The sequence below is a fragment of the Brachycentrus maculatus genome, unplaced genomic scaffold (assembly GCF_059751285.1).
Source record: "Brachycentrus maculatus isolate JH-2025_06_01 unplaced genomic scaffold, ASM5975128v1 h1tg000033l, whole genome shotgun sequence".
Lineage (NCBI taxonomy): Eukaryota > Metazoa > Arthropoda > Insecta > Trichoptera > Brachycentridae > Brachycentrus > Brachycentrus maculatus.
This window is the reverse complement of record NW_028280787.1, coordinates 1,610,697-1,630,000: the sequence shown is the minus strand read 5'-3', so window position 1 is coordinate 1,630,000 and position 19,304 is coordinate 1,610,697. Positions and strand designations below refer to the sequence as shown.

The 19,304-nt window shown below is 35.5% G+C and overlaps 1 protein-coding gene across 1 annotated transcript in view; it reads left to right on the top strand.

Moving 5' to 3' along the window:
- Positions 1 to 19,304, top strand: part of LOC148312759 (apolipophorins-like) — a 101,922-nt gene that overhangs the window by 4,634 nt on the left and 77,984 nt on the right. The window contains exons 2-4 of the mRNA XM_088273676.1: positions 13,673 to 13,699; positions 16,940 to 17,139; positions 18,277 to 18,441. Coding sequence (XP_088129802.1) covers positions 13,673 to 13,699; positions 16,940 to 17,139; positions 18,277 to 18,441 — 392 coding nt within the window. The remainder of the gene's footprint in view (positions 1 to 13,672; positions 13,700 to 16,939; positions 17,140 to 18,276; positions 18,442 to 19,304) is intronic.

The following is a 19,304-nucleotide window of genomic DNA, read 5'->3' as shown; positions in this document are numbered from 1 at the left end:
TTAAGTGATCACTTTAAAAACGTCCTTAAAAATCAAGTTTTTTGATTTGAAAGGAGTGAGCGATATATATCTATAAGCAAAATGTTTCTTTTGAGCAATGTTTAGTACGGCGTGTTCGTATAACAGATGGCGTTAAAAAAACTGTGTTTCCATGTCACAGGTACATAAAAATACACAAACTCCTACATAAATTATCAATCTTATGACATATGAGTTCAAAGCAGCCATCTATATCGGATTGAAAAGGCCTTTTCAGATATATTAAAAAATATGTGCGTACTGTAATGCAAGGTCAAGTCAAAATTTCATAGAATTCTTACTGAAATTTTTAATTTGAATAAAAGAACATTTATATAGATTCATCCTTGTAAGGAAAAATAAATTAAAATTTATTAAAATGCGTTGTATCTTAATTATTGTTTGATAACTGAAATATCTTTTAATATAATATTTGCTAAGCGATAGATGTTTGATGTGTTTGAACACAATGTTATCAGGTGATGAGTAATGAAGCTAGAAGTTTCCACTGGGAGTCCTCAGATAGATTACCGAGTACTAAGCATAAAGGAGGTATCTGCGTCCAAGCAAGCATAAGGGATGGAGTATGAAAAACAGGGGTAGTATTGACAGTCTATAAGTGCGACCAATGGATCATTCTCATGACTCTTTAGGAAAATTCGCCTTCGATAAAACGTGTTTTCGTAAGTTGGCAATGAATGAAGTCACAGAAACGAGTTATTTTAATATTGGTAACATCGCTAAATTATTTGTGGCTCTATTTGTTGATGTCTATGGTCCACCCTCCCCCCCCTCCCCCCCCCCTTCCCCCCCCCCCTCCCCTCATATTTGTATAACACAAATGGTAGTGTAGTTGTAAAAAAACAATCCTCACTACTACTATTACAGCACTATAAACTATAGACCATATGACGTCATGAAAGATTCGATGACGGAAATTTGATGACGTATGCGAACGCACGTTTTTCGTTTTATAAAAATATCCAAAGTTTAAACCTTCATATCTCCCTTAGTTCTCTACAGATTTTAATAAGAATGTTACCGATAGTCATGTGATTTTTCAAATTAATTTATTAGCCAATAATCACACATCATATTTGTCCATTGTCAAATATACCAGTAGCTAAAAATACGAGTACCTACGCAAACAAATTCAATTACGTACGTTCAATGATACCTGGGTTGAAAGTTGCTATAATTTATTATCTCGCCTACATATATTATTATAGGGTGTAATTAAATGAAAATTTAAGTAAATAAACAAAACATCATTTATTTATTTATTATAAGTTATACAGGATTGTGAAAAAAGTAAAAGCTGTATGAACATTTTTTTTGTTACACCTGTATAAAGTGATCACATAAACCGGCCTATGACGGTCGTAAGCACCGTAAATGCCCAGACTTCCATATTCTTCTTCATCTATGTTGAGATGTCTTATTTTAAAATTCGGCCATATCGTATTTGATTAAATGTTACAAACATTTTTTTCATATATCGCTCACTCCTTTCTACGTCATATATGAAAAAACTTGATTTTTCAGGAGATCGTTTTTAATTTAAAAATATTATAAAATGTATTGAAAATAAATATCAAGTGACTTATTGAACTTTTTACTGTGCAACAGACCTTTTATGTAAAACCCGAATGTTTTTTCTCCATTTGAAATATATTTAGTATTTTTTTTTAAAATAATTAAACAATACCTTTTCTTCAAAATGCAAAAACAACACTTTCTGCCCTGTAGCGGGTAAATATTAAGTTAAAATATGCCGCTTTTGCTGGGATATAGTACATTTTCTGGGCATTCCGAAAACATGCACAACTGAAAATTGACGATTTTTGATATTTGACGTTGTTGAAAGGAGTGAGCGATATGTACCAGCTAAGGTATTTGAAATCATAATAAGTAAAATCGTCGCTTCCCGAGTAGAGCCGTTTATAATTGATGAACAACATGGATTCAGGAAAGGCCGATCGGTTGAAACAAATCTGATGGTTTTTACGAATTACGTCACAGAAGCTCTAGACGCGGGACATCAGGTCGACTGTTCATATAATGACTTCGCCAAGGCCTTTGATACAGTCAACCATGATGTCTTATTGAAGAGGCTGTATGAGATCGGTTTCTCGGATGGTATGCTAAAATTAATGGCGAGCTACCTTCAAAACAGAAACCAATACGTCTCCTACGGTCTATTTGCGTCAGAGTCCTTCAATACTTTCTCGGGTGTCCCGCAAGGTTCTAACCTGGGTCCATTATTGTTTTCTATTTTCATTAATAATATCAAGAATGTAATTTTAAACTCACGGTTTTTGTTATTTGCGGATGACCTAAAGCTTTTCTTAAAGGTGACAACTTTTGACGATTTTCGTCTTCTCCAAGCAGATATATCAAATATATGTGAATGGGGAAGACGAAACAAATTAATGTTTAATGTTTCCAAGTGTTCGATCACGTCTTTCACTAGGGCCCAAAAAACATTATTTTATCGCTACAAAATGAACGACCAAAATCTGATGCGAGCATCGAATGTTAGGGATCTGGGCGTTAGATTTGTGAGCACCCTGACATTTCACGATCATATAGAGGCAGTCAGTAGTAATGCATTGAAAATGCTAGGATTTGTTCTGCGTACTGCCAGGGTTTTCGAAAATACCCGCGTGCTGAGAACTCTTTATAACTCCTTGGTGCGAAGTAGACTCGAGAGTGGCTCGATGATCTGGGGGCCACACGAGCTTAAGTACTCTCTTATGGTAGAGAAAGTCCAAAAGAAGTTTTTGAGGTATCTCTACATGAGAGAGTACGGCTATTATCCTTGGCTCTACCCGACCCAGTTTCTCCAGGGTATGCTTGGCTACAATAGTTTAGAGACTAGAAGGAATGCGTATTTGATTACGCATTTTTATCGATTGTTGCGCGGTATGATCGATAATCCTGAAATTATCCAGAGCATTGGTCTGTATGTTCCCGATAGTTACCTAAGACAGCGTCGGCATAGATTGTTTCAGATTCCTATACACAGGACCAACCTGCCGATGGTTATGCCTGTAGGAAGAGCTACCGCTATGTTGAACAATATCACATTGGATATTGATCTGTTCCATGTGTCCGAAGGAGTTTTCCGAAGCGAGATTCTTCTACACATTTAACAAGAGTCTTCTTGTGTAATTTTTAATTTGTTTTTTTAATATATACGCCTTAAATGTTTGTTTGTAATGTATATATTAATTATTGAATAAATTGAATTGAATTGAATTGAATTGAATTGAATTGAATGTATTATATATTTTTTAAATATACAATGTTTTTCTTTTATTTATTATACGCTGTTTTATCTATATGTGTAAATTATTAAAAAATATATACCAGTGTATCAATGTAACGTTGTGTCAAAATTTCAAGGCAATCGGTGAATAACTGGAGGACGTATGAGAGTTTGACGGAAAATAGTCGATTTTTGAAATATGACGTTGTTGAAAGCAGTGAGCCATATGTAATTTTATAAATAAATATTGTAAAATGTGTCCGCGGCACAGAAAAACAAGCGTTTGGGCATAATATTGTAACTTTTAGCTGTGTGTGTGATGAAATAATAATAAAATTCACGAATAAATGCGTTTCGTACCAATACGGCAAATTTAGCTTGAAAAATTCACAAGCGTAATCGATATTTACCGTCGGCATTCACTTATTTAGAACCCGACTCCTGTCTCGCATAAACTGTGTGCTGTAGACATGGGATATCGAATTAAAAACCCGATCAAACTTACGACTTCTAAAAGCAGTCGTTATCTCAACTTCAGTTGTTTTTTATTAGATTTTTAGAAGCTACTCTACACAATCAGTGCACAATTTTTTTAAATTATATTTTATATATTTTTATTATATATTTTATACAAATATATTCTACCAAAAATTATTTCAGATAAATACAGATAATCATAATTAACATGGTCATACGAATTGCCAGACAGAGTGTCCCAAAATTAGAGAACCAAAATATTTATTTTAATGGTAGAAAAACGTCATTTTTTTGATCAGAGTAGCTGATCAGTTATGAGAAAAATGGTCAGAGTGGAAAATGTTAAAATCTTATAAAATAGGATTTGGCGGATTTTTAAAGTAGGCGACACTAATATATTTAAAACCCTTATCCGCACCCCAATTGTGCATAGGGCACTGCTTCATATCGCTCACTCCTTTCAAGAACGTCATAAATCAAAAATCGACAATTTTCAATTGTGTATGTTTTCGGAATGCCCAGAAAATGTACTATATCTCAGCAAAAGAGCCATATTTTTAACTTAATATTTACCCGCTACAGGGCAGAAAATATTGTTTTTGCATTTTGAAGAAAAGGTATTGTTTAATTATTTTTTTAAATAAACTAAATATTTTTCAAATGGAGAAAAAACCTTCAGGTTTTACCTAAAAAGATCTGTTGCACAGTAAAAAGTTTAATAAGTGGCTTGATATTTATTTTTAAAACATTGTGTTATATTTTTAATCTTTAAAAACGTTCTCCTGAAAAATCAAGTTTTTTGATTTATGACATTCTTGAAAGGAGTGAGCGATATAAACACAAATATTAGTCGAGAAAAAGTAACGATTACCGTCCCATGAGGGTAGCCGAAAAGTAACCGTCACCGATTAGTCACATCTCTATAGTGATGTAAATGAAGACAACGGTTATTGAAAAATTGGTCCAATTATCGAGTTATGAGTTGTGGGCACTTGCGGTTCCCCGTTTCCCATATAAACTGCGCAGCAAAGTCAACACACGTCAAAAAGGTTACATCAATTAATTAACGACAATGAAAACAACCTGTTTATGACTCGGACCCTTTTCAAAGTGCCCGTTTTAATCAATTTCCATATTAAAAAACTCCGCCGTCGTGAAAAACTCGTCCGTAATGGTCAGCATGCTCGGCTACCGTTCTGGAGGTCCCGGGTTCGATTCCCAAGGGGGGTAAAATAAATACAAGTGATTTTTTTCACTGTAATATTTATTCAATATTACCCTGGACTGGTACCTGAAGCGGAGGGCTGATCACCTTTCCTTCATGTGTAAACGATCAAGATAACACTGCGTTTATATTAAGCAGTGCCCTATGCACCATTCCGACACTCGCGAAACACACTACTCAAATTCTTGGAAGTTCTATATATAATATATGGACCAATTTTGAAACATTGTTCTTGAATCACCAGAACTTTACTAGAGACATCTATTAATGGGATGAAAATAAGATATTCTTCTTCATCTTTGATGAGATGTCAAAAAATAATATGAAAAATAATTACTTTAATTATTGTTATCAATCTAGATTTGTCAACAAGTATTTGGACACACTCAAAATGCTGTAATTAAACATGTCCTGCAGTATATCAGAAAGAAATATTTATTGATTTTTCTTGTCTACCTCCGTAGTCAGCATGCTTAGCTACCGTACTGGAGGTCCCGGGTTCGATTCTCCAGGGGGGTCAAATAAATACAAGTGATTTTTTCACTCTAATATTTATTCAATACTACCCTGGACTGGTACCTGAAGCGCTCAGCTGATCACCTTTCCTTCGTGCGTTAATGATCAAGATAATATTGCGTTTATATGATGCAGTGCCCTATGCACCACCGGGTGCGGATGTATATATTTACATATTTATCAAGTAATAAAACTTTTGAAGATATTTTGATACGCATAATATTTATTCAATACTACCCTGGACTGGTACCTGAAGCGCACAGCTGATCACCTTTCCTTCATGTGTAAACGATCAAGATAGTACTGCGTTTATATGATGCAGTGCCCTATGCACCACTGGGTGCGGGTGTATATATTTACATATTTATCAAGTAATAAAACTTTTGAAGATATTTTGATACGCATAATATTTATTCAATACTACCCCGAACTGGTACCTGAAGCACAGGGCTGATCACCTTTCCTTCATGTGTAAACGATCAAGATAGTACTGCGTTTATATGATGCAGTGCCCTATGCACCACTGGGTGCGGATGTATATATTTACATATTTATCAAGTAATAAAACTTTTGAAGATATTTTGATAAGCATATTCTTTTCCTTTTGAATATCATTTTCACTGACCCAAAAAGGTCACCCAGTTGTCATGTTGGATAATATTTTTAATCAAGATAATACTGCGTTTATATTATGAAGTGCCCTATGCACCACCGGGTGCGGGTGTATATATTTACATATTTATCAAGTAATAAAACTTTTGAAGATATTTTGATAAGCATATTTTTTTCCTTTTGAATATCGTTTTCACTGACCCAAAAAGGTCACCCAGTTGTCATGTTGGATAATATTTTTAATCAAGATAATACTGCGTTTATATTATGAAGTGCCCTATGCACCACCGGGTGCGGGTGTATATATTTACATATTTATCAAGTAATAAAACTTTTGAAGATATTTTGATAAGCATATTTTTTTCCTTTTGAATATCGTTTTCACTGACCCAAAAAGGTCACCCAGTTGTCATGTTGGATAATATTTTTATGTATCTTCTTTTCAATTAAATTAACTCAGTATTTTTAATACAGAGAAAAATTTTTATACTACATAATACAACGACGACCAAATCATATACTTTTATATATTTTTTTAATTTGAAATATTTTCTATTTTATTTAAAAATTATACTCTTGTTTTATACCACTTATAGATTCTATTTTATTACACATGACTCGTTTTACTTTTTTAATAATAAAATAAAACCCTTACCGCACCCCAATGGTGCATTGGGCACTGCTTCATATAAACGCAGTGTTATCTCGATCGTTTACACATGAAGGAAAGGTGATCAGCCCTCCGCTTCAGGTACCAGTCCAGTGTAATATTGAATAAATATTAGAGTGAAAAAATCACTTGTATTTATTAAACCCCCCTGGGAATCGGACCCGGGACCTCCAGAACGGTAGCCGAGCATGCTGACCATTACACTACGGAGGCAGACATGACTTTTTTACCTGTAGATTAAAACGTCTGTTTGTTTTCGAAATAAATCTCATTAAATGGTATTATACAAGCGTTTAAATAAAAAGTGTCGGGCTGTGGTCCCATGGTTAGCGTCGCGGACTCAAGTCAGAGTTTCTCGGTTCGAACCCACTCTACCACAATTTGATACCTATTTCTAATAATGAGCCGCTTAGGCTAACATATTATAGTATGAAATTGAAATATTTATGTAAATAATAAAAACACAAATATTTCTTTAAGACGTCATTTCATTAAGATAAAACCGAATCAATAAATATTATAACATTTTCTATAATCAGTATTCTATCTCCATTTCCTTTCCTGTGCGAAGCTTGAGCTCCTTCACATACGTTAACTGTATCCAATGAAATATATTCCATTCTTAAATTTAAGAATCAGGAGACCAGAACTCGTAACCAGTATTGGCGGGACACACTCATACATATGAGGAGATGCATGAATGTGGAAGAGGCGAAGAATGTTTGCAAAGACAGAGTGGTGTGGCATTCTGTTCTCTCTGCCTACCCCTGCGGAGTAGCAGCGTGATGGTTAGTTAGTTAGTTAGTTAGTTAGTTATAACTAGTAAAAACTGTCGATTCGATAAGTGCTTTGTATACCAATGAGTTTCAGGCAGAGGTCAAAGAAAAATACTGACCCTTTTCCGTACCCGATGGTGCATAGGGCACTGCATTTATGCAATGTCAATTTACTCAAAAATGATATAAAGGCAAGGTGATCAGTTATGCCCTTCAGGGACCATTCCAGGGTAGTGTAAAATGAATATAAGAGTGTAAAATCACCAAGTCCGCCTCCGTAGTGTAATGGTCAGCACGCTCGGCTACCGTTCTGGAGGTCCCGGGTTCGATTCCCAATGGGGGTAAAATAAACATAAGTGATTTTTTCACTGTCATATTTATTCAATATTACCCTGGACTGGTACCTGAAGCAAAGGGCTGATCACCTTTCCTTCATGTGTAAACGATCAAGATAACACTGCGTTTATATGACGCAGTGCCCTATGCACCATTGGGGTGCGGATAAGGGTTTTATTATATTATTATTATAAAATCACCGATATTTATTTTCATAACCCCCCCTCCTGGGAATCGAACCCGGGACCTCCAGCATGGTAGCTAACCACGCCAACCATTACACAAGGCGGATATTATATCTAGAAATTATTTAATTAATATTACTGAGAAGAAAAATCTTTTTAATGAAGATTAAATTTATATAACTTTGTTTTCAATTTATGTGACCCGAATCAGTAATTAAATACAATTTATATTTATTCCAAGAAAAATAATTCACAGCCGGATACAAGACACGTAATAATATATTAAAATAATCACTTATGTAAAATGTTATTTTTGTTAAAAACATGTTATTTTATGTATTAATTTAAAATCAAACACAGATTTTTCATTTTTTCATTAATTGATTCGGCAGTCACTTTGTGGTAAAATCTATCCATTTTTAATTAATGTTTTACTTGGTAAATACCACTATTTCTTAAAATCTACTGTGACTGATAATAATAAAAAACCCTTATCCGCGCCCCAATGGTGCATAGGGCACTGCGTCATATAAACGCTGTGTTATCTTGATGGTTTACACATGAAGGAAAGGTGATCAGCCCTCCGCTTCAGGTACCAGTCCAGGGTAATATTGAATAAATATGACTGTGAAAAAATCACTTATATTTATTTTACCCCCCTTGGGAATCGAACCCGGGACCTCCAGAACGGTAGCCGAGTGTGCTGATCATTACGCTACGGAGGCGGACGGAGTGACTGATAAGAAATAAAACTAAAAATAAAAATTTAATTAATAAATAAAAATGAGAAACAGCTACTACCCCCTCTTCAACCTTCAACATCCCAAGGACCCAACTCTTAAATTTAGAATTAGCTTCACATACGGTGTTTGAAAATGACGCGGAATGCATCGAAACACGTGTCACAGTAGATTTTAAGAAATAGTGGTATTTACTAAGTAAAACATTATTTTTTGACATCTCATCAAAGATGAAGAAGAATATGGAAGTCTGGGCATTTACGGGGCTTACGACCGTCATAGGCTGGTTTAAGTGATCACTTTACACACGTGTAACATTCACCAATTCTACCCATTATTGACAACCACACTACTCAAATTCTTGGAAGTTCTATATATATGAACCAATTTAGGAACCTTGTTCATGAATCACTAGAACTTCACTAGAGACATCTATTGGTGAGATGTAAAGAAGCTTTTTATTAAGCAGAAACTCTTATATTAGTATGTGAGATCTGTAAATGCCCAGACTTCCATATTCTTCTTCATCTTTGATGAGATGTCAAAAAATAATATTAAAATAACTCCTGTAATTGGAGATAATCCAGATTTTGTGAACAGGTATTTGGACACACTCAAAATGTTGTAAGTAAAACATTAATTAAAAATGGACAGATTTTTCAGTCTACTAAGTTTTGAGTCTACTAAGTTTTTGAGTCTAAACTTAGTAGACTCAAAAATCTGTGTTTGATTTTAAATTAATACATAAATTAAAATGGAGTTCTACAAATTAAACGCCAAATCAATAAATAATAATAAATAAATAAAAACCCTTATCCGCACCCCAATGGTGCATAGGGCACTGCTTCATATGAACACAGTGTTATCTTGATCGTTTACACACGAAGGAAAGGTGATCAGCCCTCCGCTTCAGGTACCAGTCCAGGGTAATATTGAATAAATATTACAGTGGAAAAATCACTAATATTTATTTGACCCCCCTGGGAATCGAACCCGGGACCTCCAGAACGGTAGCCGAGCGTGCTGACCATTACACTACAGAGGCGGACAAAATCAATAAATACTGTGTTATTTTAATCATTTGATCCAGTATTTAAAAAATTTTGCGTGCATTTCAAAATTTCATAAAAATTTGATACTGCATCATCGTATGTGATGTATGGATTTAAACGCGTGAAAACTAACATACGCTAAAAGCAACACCAAGTTAGATATTCAAACCCTCATACGCATTCCAAAGTCCACTGTTGAACGTAGGCCTCCCGCGTGAGTCTCCATCCTATTCGATCCTCCGCCTTCCGCATCCAGGTCACTCCCGCTATTCTTCTTAGTGGTGCATAGGGCACTGCATAATATAAACGCAGTCATCTTGATCGTTAACACATGAAGGAAAGATGAACAGCCCTCCGCTTCTATATTATTCAGGGTGATATTGAATAAATATAAGAGTGAAAAAATCACTTATATTTATTTGACCCCCCTGGGAATTGAACCCGGGACCTCCAGTACAGTAGCAGAGCGTGCTGACCATTACACTACGGAGGCGGATTTAAGTTTAACTTAGTAAATATCACTATTTCTTTAAATATACTGTGACACGTGTTTCGATGCATTCCGCATACAGTGTTTGAAAATGACGTGGAATGCATCAAACACGTGTCACAGTGATTTTAAGAAATAGTGGTATTTACTAAGTAAAAAACAGTCATCTATGTTGAATTGAGAAATGTTTTTATTTATCAATGACTCTTTTATTTGGATATATGCAAGACCCGAACCCCGGATTATTTTAACATACTGAGAAACGCCTGAAAACATGGTTTAATTTTTTACATAGGAAGTTTTTTTTACCACATGATTTTATTCACTACAGTGTGCCTAAATACTTGTTCACAAATCTGGATTTTTAAACTAGAACTTGGTCATAAGCCCTGTAAATACCCAAACTTCCATATTCTTCTTCGTCTATGTTAAGAGAACAAAATGTAAAAACAAGTGGTTTGTGAACAAGTATTTGGATACGCGCAAAATGTTGTGAAGCAATATAATTTCTTTACAACATTTTGAGTGTGTCCAAATACTTGTTCACAAAATCTGGATTATCTCCAATTACAGGAGTTATTTTCATATTATTTTTTGACATCTCATCAAAGATGAGGAAGAATATTGAAGTCTGGGCATTTACGGGGCTGACGACCGTCATAGGCTGGTTTAAGTGATTACTTTACACGTGTGTAACATTCAGCAATCCTACCCATTATTGACAACCAAACTACTCAAGTTCTTTATATATGAACCAATTCAGAAACATTGTTCTTGAATCACTAGAACTTCACTAGAGACATCTATTGGTGAGATGAAAACAAGCTTTTTATTGAGCAGAATGTCTGTCCGCCTTCGTAGTGTAATGGTCAGCACGCTCGGCTACCGTTCTGGAGGTCCCGGGTTCGATTCCCAGGGGGGGGGGTCAAATAAATATAAGTGATTTTTTCACTATAAAATTTATTCAATATTACCCTGGACTGGTACCTGAAGCGGAGGGCTGATCACCTTTCCTTCATGTGTAAACGATCAAGATAACACTGCGTTTATATGAAGCAGTGTCCTATGCACCATTGGGGTGCGGATAAGGGTTTTATTATTGAGCAGAAACTCTTATTCTTATACCCGATGACGGTTGTCAGCCCCGTAAATGCCCAGATTTTAACATTCTTCTTCATCTTTGATGAGATGTTAAAAAATAATACATTTAAGGGTCAATGCGACGTTCATGATCATGTTGACAGGAATATCGAGAGTGTTTAACCTTCAGTTGCCCTACGTTTCTTTGCCATGGTCATTATCAGAGGTTGTTTGTAAATTGAACTTATCTTTTGCAGATAGCACTTTATACTCTGACCCCTATGTCGACTGTCTCCATATGCTAATCTAACATAACTCAGTGTGTACACCGAGTCACTATTGAAACAATTAATTTATCAATTGGTTTTATATCTTTCTTCGTCTTCTTCTTCTTCTCGGCTCCATCACAACAGTTAGCTCTCCTCGTTCTCAGGCTGTAGGTCCTTCTGTCATGGATAACGTCACCTAGGCCATGCTTTAGAATCGTGTTTTCTTTCTGCAGCATCTATATATTCTTTGGCCTTCCTATAGATATCTTTCGAGGAAGATCCATGGTGATAATAATAATCTCATTATATTTTCTTCTTCCTGGCTCCATCCCAACATACCGTCATCTCATCAAAGATGAAGAAGAACATGGAAGTCTGGGCATTTACGGGGCTGACTTTTTTTATCATCCATTGTTCGCTTTGTGTAATACCTGGATGATAATATATATATTTAAAAAAAAACCCTTTTCCGCACCCCAATGGTGCATAGGGCACTGTGTCATATAAACGCAGTCTTATCTTGATCGTTTACACATGAAGGAAAGGTGATCAGCCCTCAGCTTCAGGAACCAACCAGTCCAGGGTAATTTTTTTTAAGCATGATTTTAATAAGTTTTTGGACTGTTTCTAAAGGCTTTCAATGAATATTGAATGCTCCCCCCCATCCAATTATTCCATAACAAAGAGAAGACTGTACAAGTGCATGATAGACCATTTTGTTGGTGTTAGGATGGACATAACTAGACAAACATTCAAAAATATATGTCAGATACCTAAGTTTGTTCACAATTTTTTCTATGTGCTGGTACATGATTCATTGTTTCCCTGACGTTCATTATTGTAGACCAAAAACAGATTCAAATCTCTTTTTTGTACTGGGCTCAAGTAACACATCAAAGTTCAAGTAGCCCCGTTCTACGGTACTGTATTACAAATTTCCCGCCTAATCCAAACTATTTCAAATCCGAACAGGCCGCAGCCCCAATTACTTAGCTACGGATTCCGGGCTTCCGCTATAAATAAAAACATGTGGGTAATTGAATGCAAAATTGTGTCAAAATTCCAAGCAATCGAGGAATAACTTGCGAAGATTTGAGATTTTAATCTAATTTACATTTTTATTAATGTATGGAAGCGAAACATGGAACTGGCAAAGGAAGGATGAAAGCAGAGTGAACGCTGTTGAAATGCGCTCCCTCAGACGAATGTGTGGAAAATCATTGTATGACAGAATTAAAAACGAGGATATAAGAAAGGAATGTAAGGTTGAACGAGGAATAATTGAAAAGATTAGGAAGAGTTCTTTGCGGTGGTATGGACATGTGGAGCGAATGGATAACGAAAGAATGACTAAGAAAATATATGTGGCAAATGTGAGAGGGAAAACAGAACGTGGACGACCGAAAAAGACTTGGCACGATCAGCTTGGAAATATTTTTCAAATGGAGAAAAAACATTCAGGTTTTACCTAAAAAGATCTGTTGCACAGCAAAAAGTTCAATAAGTGGCTTGATATTTATTTTTAATACATTGTATTATATTTTTAAACTTCAAAAACGTTCTCCTGAAAAATCAAGTTTATTGATTTATGACATTCTTGAAAGGAATGAGCGATATGTGACTTATTTATGTATGTAATAGAAAGTATATTTGGTGAATGTGAGAGGGAAAACAGAACGTGGACAACCGAAAAAGACTTGGCACAATCAGATCAGAGTCTAAAATCTGGCGGTGTCAAAAGTCTGCGTAATCGGAGGGCATGTATGACTAGATGTATGGATGTGAAGGAGGCGAGGAGTGTGTGTCAGGACAGAAGAGTGTGGCGTTCCATCCTCTCTGCCTACCCCTGCGGGGAAACGGCGTGGTGGTAGTAGTAGTAGTACATTTTTATTTATCCAGATGTATAATAAAATGTCCATTTGATTAATATATTTTTGTATTTTTATTTTTTCCAGATAAATGCACAGCGGGGTGTCAAGGAGGTGAGTTTATACAATTATTTTTATCTCAACGAATTTCGATAAAGTAATCAAATGAACTGTGGAAAATAATTGGAAGAAGTCAATGCCATATAAATTATAATAAATCTGCACAGAAACTACATACACATAAAAAAATGGTCATTTTAATATTATATTTATTGTTTCGGCATTAACTTTGTGGTAAGACATGTTACAATGATTAAAGAAAACACTTGTTTTTTACCACTTGAGTTTTATTATAGACTACATGTTTCAGAAGTTAAACTTCCAACATTCAGGTCTGTATAATAACTAAAATATAAAATTGTTCTATAAATAAGGAGAGGGGAAAGTAAGTAAGTAATTCTTCACCATTGCTTTCCATTTTTCCTTTGTTTTCAAACTCCGTCCCTTGACTAACCCCTTCCCCTTACTTTCCCCTCTCCTTATTTATAATAATAATAATAATAAAACCCTTATCCGCACCCCAATGGTGCATAGGGCACTGTGTCATATAAACGCAGTGTTATCTTAATCGTTTACACATGAAGGAAAGGTGATCAGCCCTCCACTTCAGGTACCAGTCCATGGTAATATTGAATAAATATCACAGTGAAAAAATCACTTATATTTATTTTACCCCCCCTGGGAATCGAACCCGGGACCTCCAGAACGGTAGCCGAGCGTGCTGACCATTACACTACGGAGGCGGAACCATTTATAGAACAATTTTATATTTTATATTTAAGTTATTATACAGACCTGAATGATGGAAGTTTTAACTTCTGAAACATGTAGTCTATAATAAAACTCAAGTGGTAAAAAAACGAAGTGTTTTCTTTAATAATTTTATATTAAAAATGAATCAAAATAAATATCAGCAAATTTTTCTCGATATTTATTCAATTTATTTAATGCTGGAGGTCCCGGGCTCGATTCCCAGGAGGGTCAAAATAAATATGGCCGATTTTCACTCTCATATTTATTTAATATCACCCTGGACTGGTACAAGAAGCGCAGGGCTGATCACCTTGCCTTCATGCAATTTACGATCAAGATAACACTGCGTCGCTACGATGCAGTGCCCTATGCACCATCGGGTGCGGATAAGGGTTAGAAGAAGAAGAAGACACATACCCTAGTCGGGTTGTGGTCCCGTGGTTAGTGTCGCGGACTGTTGAGTCAGAGTTTCTCGGTTCGAGCCCACTCTACCACAATTTGATACCTATTTCTAATAATGGGCCGCTTAGGCTCACAGAAATAGTATGAAATTGAATGTAAATAATAAAAACTCAAATATTTGCCTTTTAAATAAAAAAAAAAAGTATTTGGCATTTAAACGGTAGAACATCATTTAAATGTATGTATTTTAAATGTTAAAATCAAACACAGATTTTTTAGGGTCTACTAAATTGTATTTTATTGTTAAAAAAACATGTAAAAATAAATTTTCCGACATTTTTTTTTGCCACAAAATTTTTAATAATAATAATAATAAAAACCCTTTTCCGCACCCCAATGGTGAATAGGGCACTGAGTCATATTAACGCAGTGTTATCTTGATCGTTTACACATGAAGGAAAGGTGATCAGCCCTCCGCTTCAAGTACCAGTCCATGGTAATATTGAATAAATATTACAGTGGAAAAATCACTTATATTTATTTTACCCCCCTTGGGAATCAAACCCGGGACCTCCAGAACGTTAGCCGAGCGTGCGTTTTGTCCGCCTCCGTAGTGTAATACTGTAGTGCAAAATTTTTAAATGTCACAATTTATTTTGATATGTTTTTCAACAATAATTTCACCGCTAGAGCCGATAAATATAACGATAGACAGAACTACAAGATCCAAAACACATAAAAAAACCGCCACAACATATACCTCTTTTGGTCAAAAGAATGATTATTATGTAATAAAGTTAACCTGCTTCTACCATCCATAAAGTCAATAAAAAAGAAATGAAAAAAGAGCTGTTCATAAATGGATTACAGAGGTCATCATTCAGCCACGTCAATTTGTTTTCATATCATAAACAATTTGATTTCATATAGTTTTTACATAAAAAAGTATTGTAAAATGTGCCCTCGGCACGGGAAAACTCAGCGAGGACAATGAAATGATGTGAAACGCATCGAAACACGTGTCGGAATAGATTTTAATTAAAATTGGTATTTACCAACTAAAACTTAAATTTGTATTAATTGTAAAATCAAGCACAGTTTTTTTGAGTCTACTAAGTTTTATTTTACTGTTACAACACACATAAAAATTTATATTGTGACAATTGTTTGGCTAGTTATGGCATTGAGTCTACTAAGTTTTATTTTACTGTTACAAAATACATAAAAATTTAAATTGTGACAATTGCTTTGCCTAGTTATGGCATTGAGTCTACTAAGTTGTATTTTACTGTTACAAAACACATAAAAATTTATATTGTGACAATTGTTTTGCCTAGTTATGGCATTGAGTCTACTAAGTTGTATTTTACTGTTGCAAAACACATAAAAATTTATATTGTGACAATTGTTTTGCCTAGTTATGGCATTTTCAAACAAATGTAAAGATTAAATAATTTAATCTTCACATTCGTTTAAAAATGCCATATTATCAGTAGACAGTAGACTTAAAAAATCTGTGATTGATTTAATAATAAAAACATAAATTAAAATGGAGTTCTACAAATTAAACGCCTAATCAATAAATAAAAAATTAAATAATACAAATAAATCTGTGTCATTCATCAGATGTATTTTACAATCCATGGCATAAGAATATGTCTTGATTCATGGAGAAGGTTTAAGAATTCGCTCACTCCTTTCAAGAACGTCATAAATCAAAAAACTTGATTTTTCAGGAGAACGTTTTTAAAGTTTAAAAATATAATGCAATGTATTAAAAATAAATATCAAGCCACTTATTGAACTTTTTGCTGTGCAACAGATCTTTTTAGGTAAAACCTGTAGGTTTTTTCTCCATTTGAAAAATTTTCAGTATATTTAAAAAAATAATTAAACGATACCTTTTCTTCAAAATGCAAAAACAACACTTTCTGTCATGTAGCGGGTAAATATTAAGTTGAAAATAAACCGATTTTTCTAGGATATAGTACATTTTCTGGGCATTCCGAAAACATGAACAACGGAAAATTGACAATTTTTGATTTATGACGTTCTTGAAAGGAGTGAGCGAATTGGCTTCTTTATCCAAACTGTAAAATGAAGACAATTGGCTCATCACTTTGTTTTGGCTTCGGACAGCTTCGCAGCCCAAAGACGGTTTCCAGCAAGGCAGCACGTACACCTACTGGCTGGAGGGCGTGGCTGCCATCCAGCTGTCGGGAGCTGACAAGCAGCAGACTACGGTTAAGCTGTCGGCGCAAGCCACGGTAGTGGGCTTGGGGAACTGCGCCAATTTGATGAAGGTCACTTCCCTGCAGATCACTGCCAACGATGGAACTGTGAGTACATTTACTTTAGAGACATCAATCGGTTATGAGTGATTATGAGATTAGGAAAAGAGGTCAGGTCAGGAGTCAGAATGAAGAGAAGATTGGTTCACAAACAATTGAAGCCCGAATCCTGGATTATAATCACACACATGAGAAACGCCAGAAAATACCATTTTCATTGTTATTATTTAAGCTTATAATTTGACCAGATAATTTATTTACTACATTTTGAGTGTGTCCAAATACTTATTGACCTCACATACTAATTATAAGAGTTTTTGCTTAATAAAAAGCTTCTTTACATCTCACCAATAGATGTCTCTTGTGAAGTTCTAGTGATTCAAGAACAAGGTTTCTAAATTGGTTCATATATATATATATAGAACTTCCAAGAATTTGAGTAGCGTGGTTGTCAATAATGGGTAGAATTGGTGAATGTTACACGTGTGTAAAGTGATCACTTAAACCAGCCTATGACGGTCGTCAGCCCCGTAAATGCCCAGACTTCCATATTCTTCTTCATCTTTGATGAGATGTCAAAAAATAATATGAAAATAACTCCTGTAATTGGAGATAATCCAGATTTTGTGAACAAGTATTTGGACACACTCAAAATGTTGTAAAGAAAGAACAGTAAAATAAATTTATGAGGCGAATGTAGTTGAAAAATGCAAAACTTGGCATGATCAAGTATTTCAAACACTTGAAAGTGGTCAGGTCAGGATAAGGAATAATCGGCAGGTGTGTATGAGGATATGCGTGAATGTGGAAGTAGCGAAGATTGTTTTGCAGAGACAGAAAAGTGTGGTGTTCTAGTCTCTCTACCCACCCCAGTGGCAAGGGCGTGCATTCCATATAGGCAGAAAAGCAGTGCCTATCCTAACTTACCCAGGTGACATAAAAAACGCAACCAGTACCTACCCTACCTTACTAAGTAATACCTAGCTTACCTGATTACCTATTTCTACTGCCTACTCTTATTAATTCTCTGTGCAAGCCACTTCCCGGTTAGGAAGCAATGTGAATGCTAGATAGTTAGTAAATAATTTCGTTTTTTAAGCACCATGGAATGAATGAATGAATTCACGACGTGATGTGATCAGGTCCGGCCATCAGTTGGCTGAAGTTCTGCTTTCTCCATTTCAGAAGTATGAAAAGCCCCGCGACATGGACAAGCCTGTGAGGTTCACCCTCCAGGATGGAGTCCTCGGCTCCGAGATCTGCGCGGAGGAAGGAGACTCCCAGCGGTCTCTCAACGTCAAGAGGGCAGTCCTCTCCCTCCTCCAGACCGCCACCAAGCACAACACAGAGGTAACGTCTTCTATATGTATATGTGTAACTGTTAATTTCAAAACTTAGTTTAAAAAAATTGCTTTGCAAGAGAAGGTCTGTCAGGAAGCCTAGATGCTTCTGTATCAGATCTGGGAATGCGGTGGGACAGCTTTCAATATGTACAACTAACTATTGTTAGATATACATCTAGAAGGTCTGTCAGGAAGCCTAGATGCTTCTGTATCAGATCTGGGAATGCGGTGGGACAGCTTTCAATATGTACAACTAACTAATGTTAGATATACATCTAGAAGGTCTGTCAGGAAGCCTAGATGCTTCTGTATAAGATCTGGGAATGCGGTGGGACAGCTTTCAATATGTACAACTAACTATTGTTAGATATACATCTAGAAGGTCTGTCAGGAAGCCTAGATGCTTCTGTATCAGATCTGGGAATGCGGTGGGACAGCTTTCAATATGTACAACTAACTAATGTTAGATATACATCTAGAAGGTCTGTCAGGAAGCCTAGATGCTTCTGTATAAGATCTGGGAATGCGGTGGGACAGCTTTCAATATGTACAACTAAATATTGTTAGATATACATCTAGAAGGTCTGTCAGGAAGCCTAGATGCTTCTGTATAAGATCTGGGAATGCGGTGGGACAGCTTTCAATATGTACAACTAACTATTGTTAGATATACATCTAGAAGGTCTGTCAGGAAGCCTAGATGCTTCTGTATAAGATCTGGGAATGCGGTGGGACAGCTTTCAATATGTACAACTAACTATTTTTAGATATACATCTAGAAGGTCTGTCAGGAAGCCTAGATGCTTCTGTATCAGATCTGGGCATGCGGTGGGACAGCTTTCAATATGTACAACTAACTATTGTTAGATA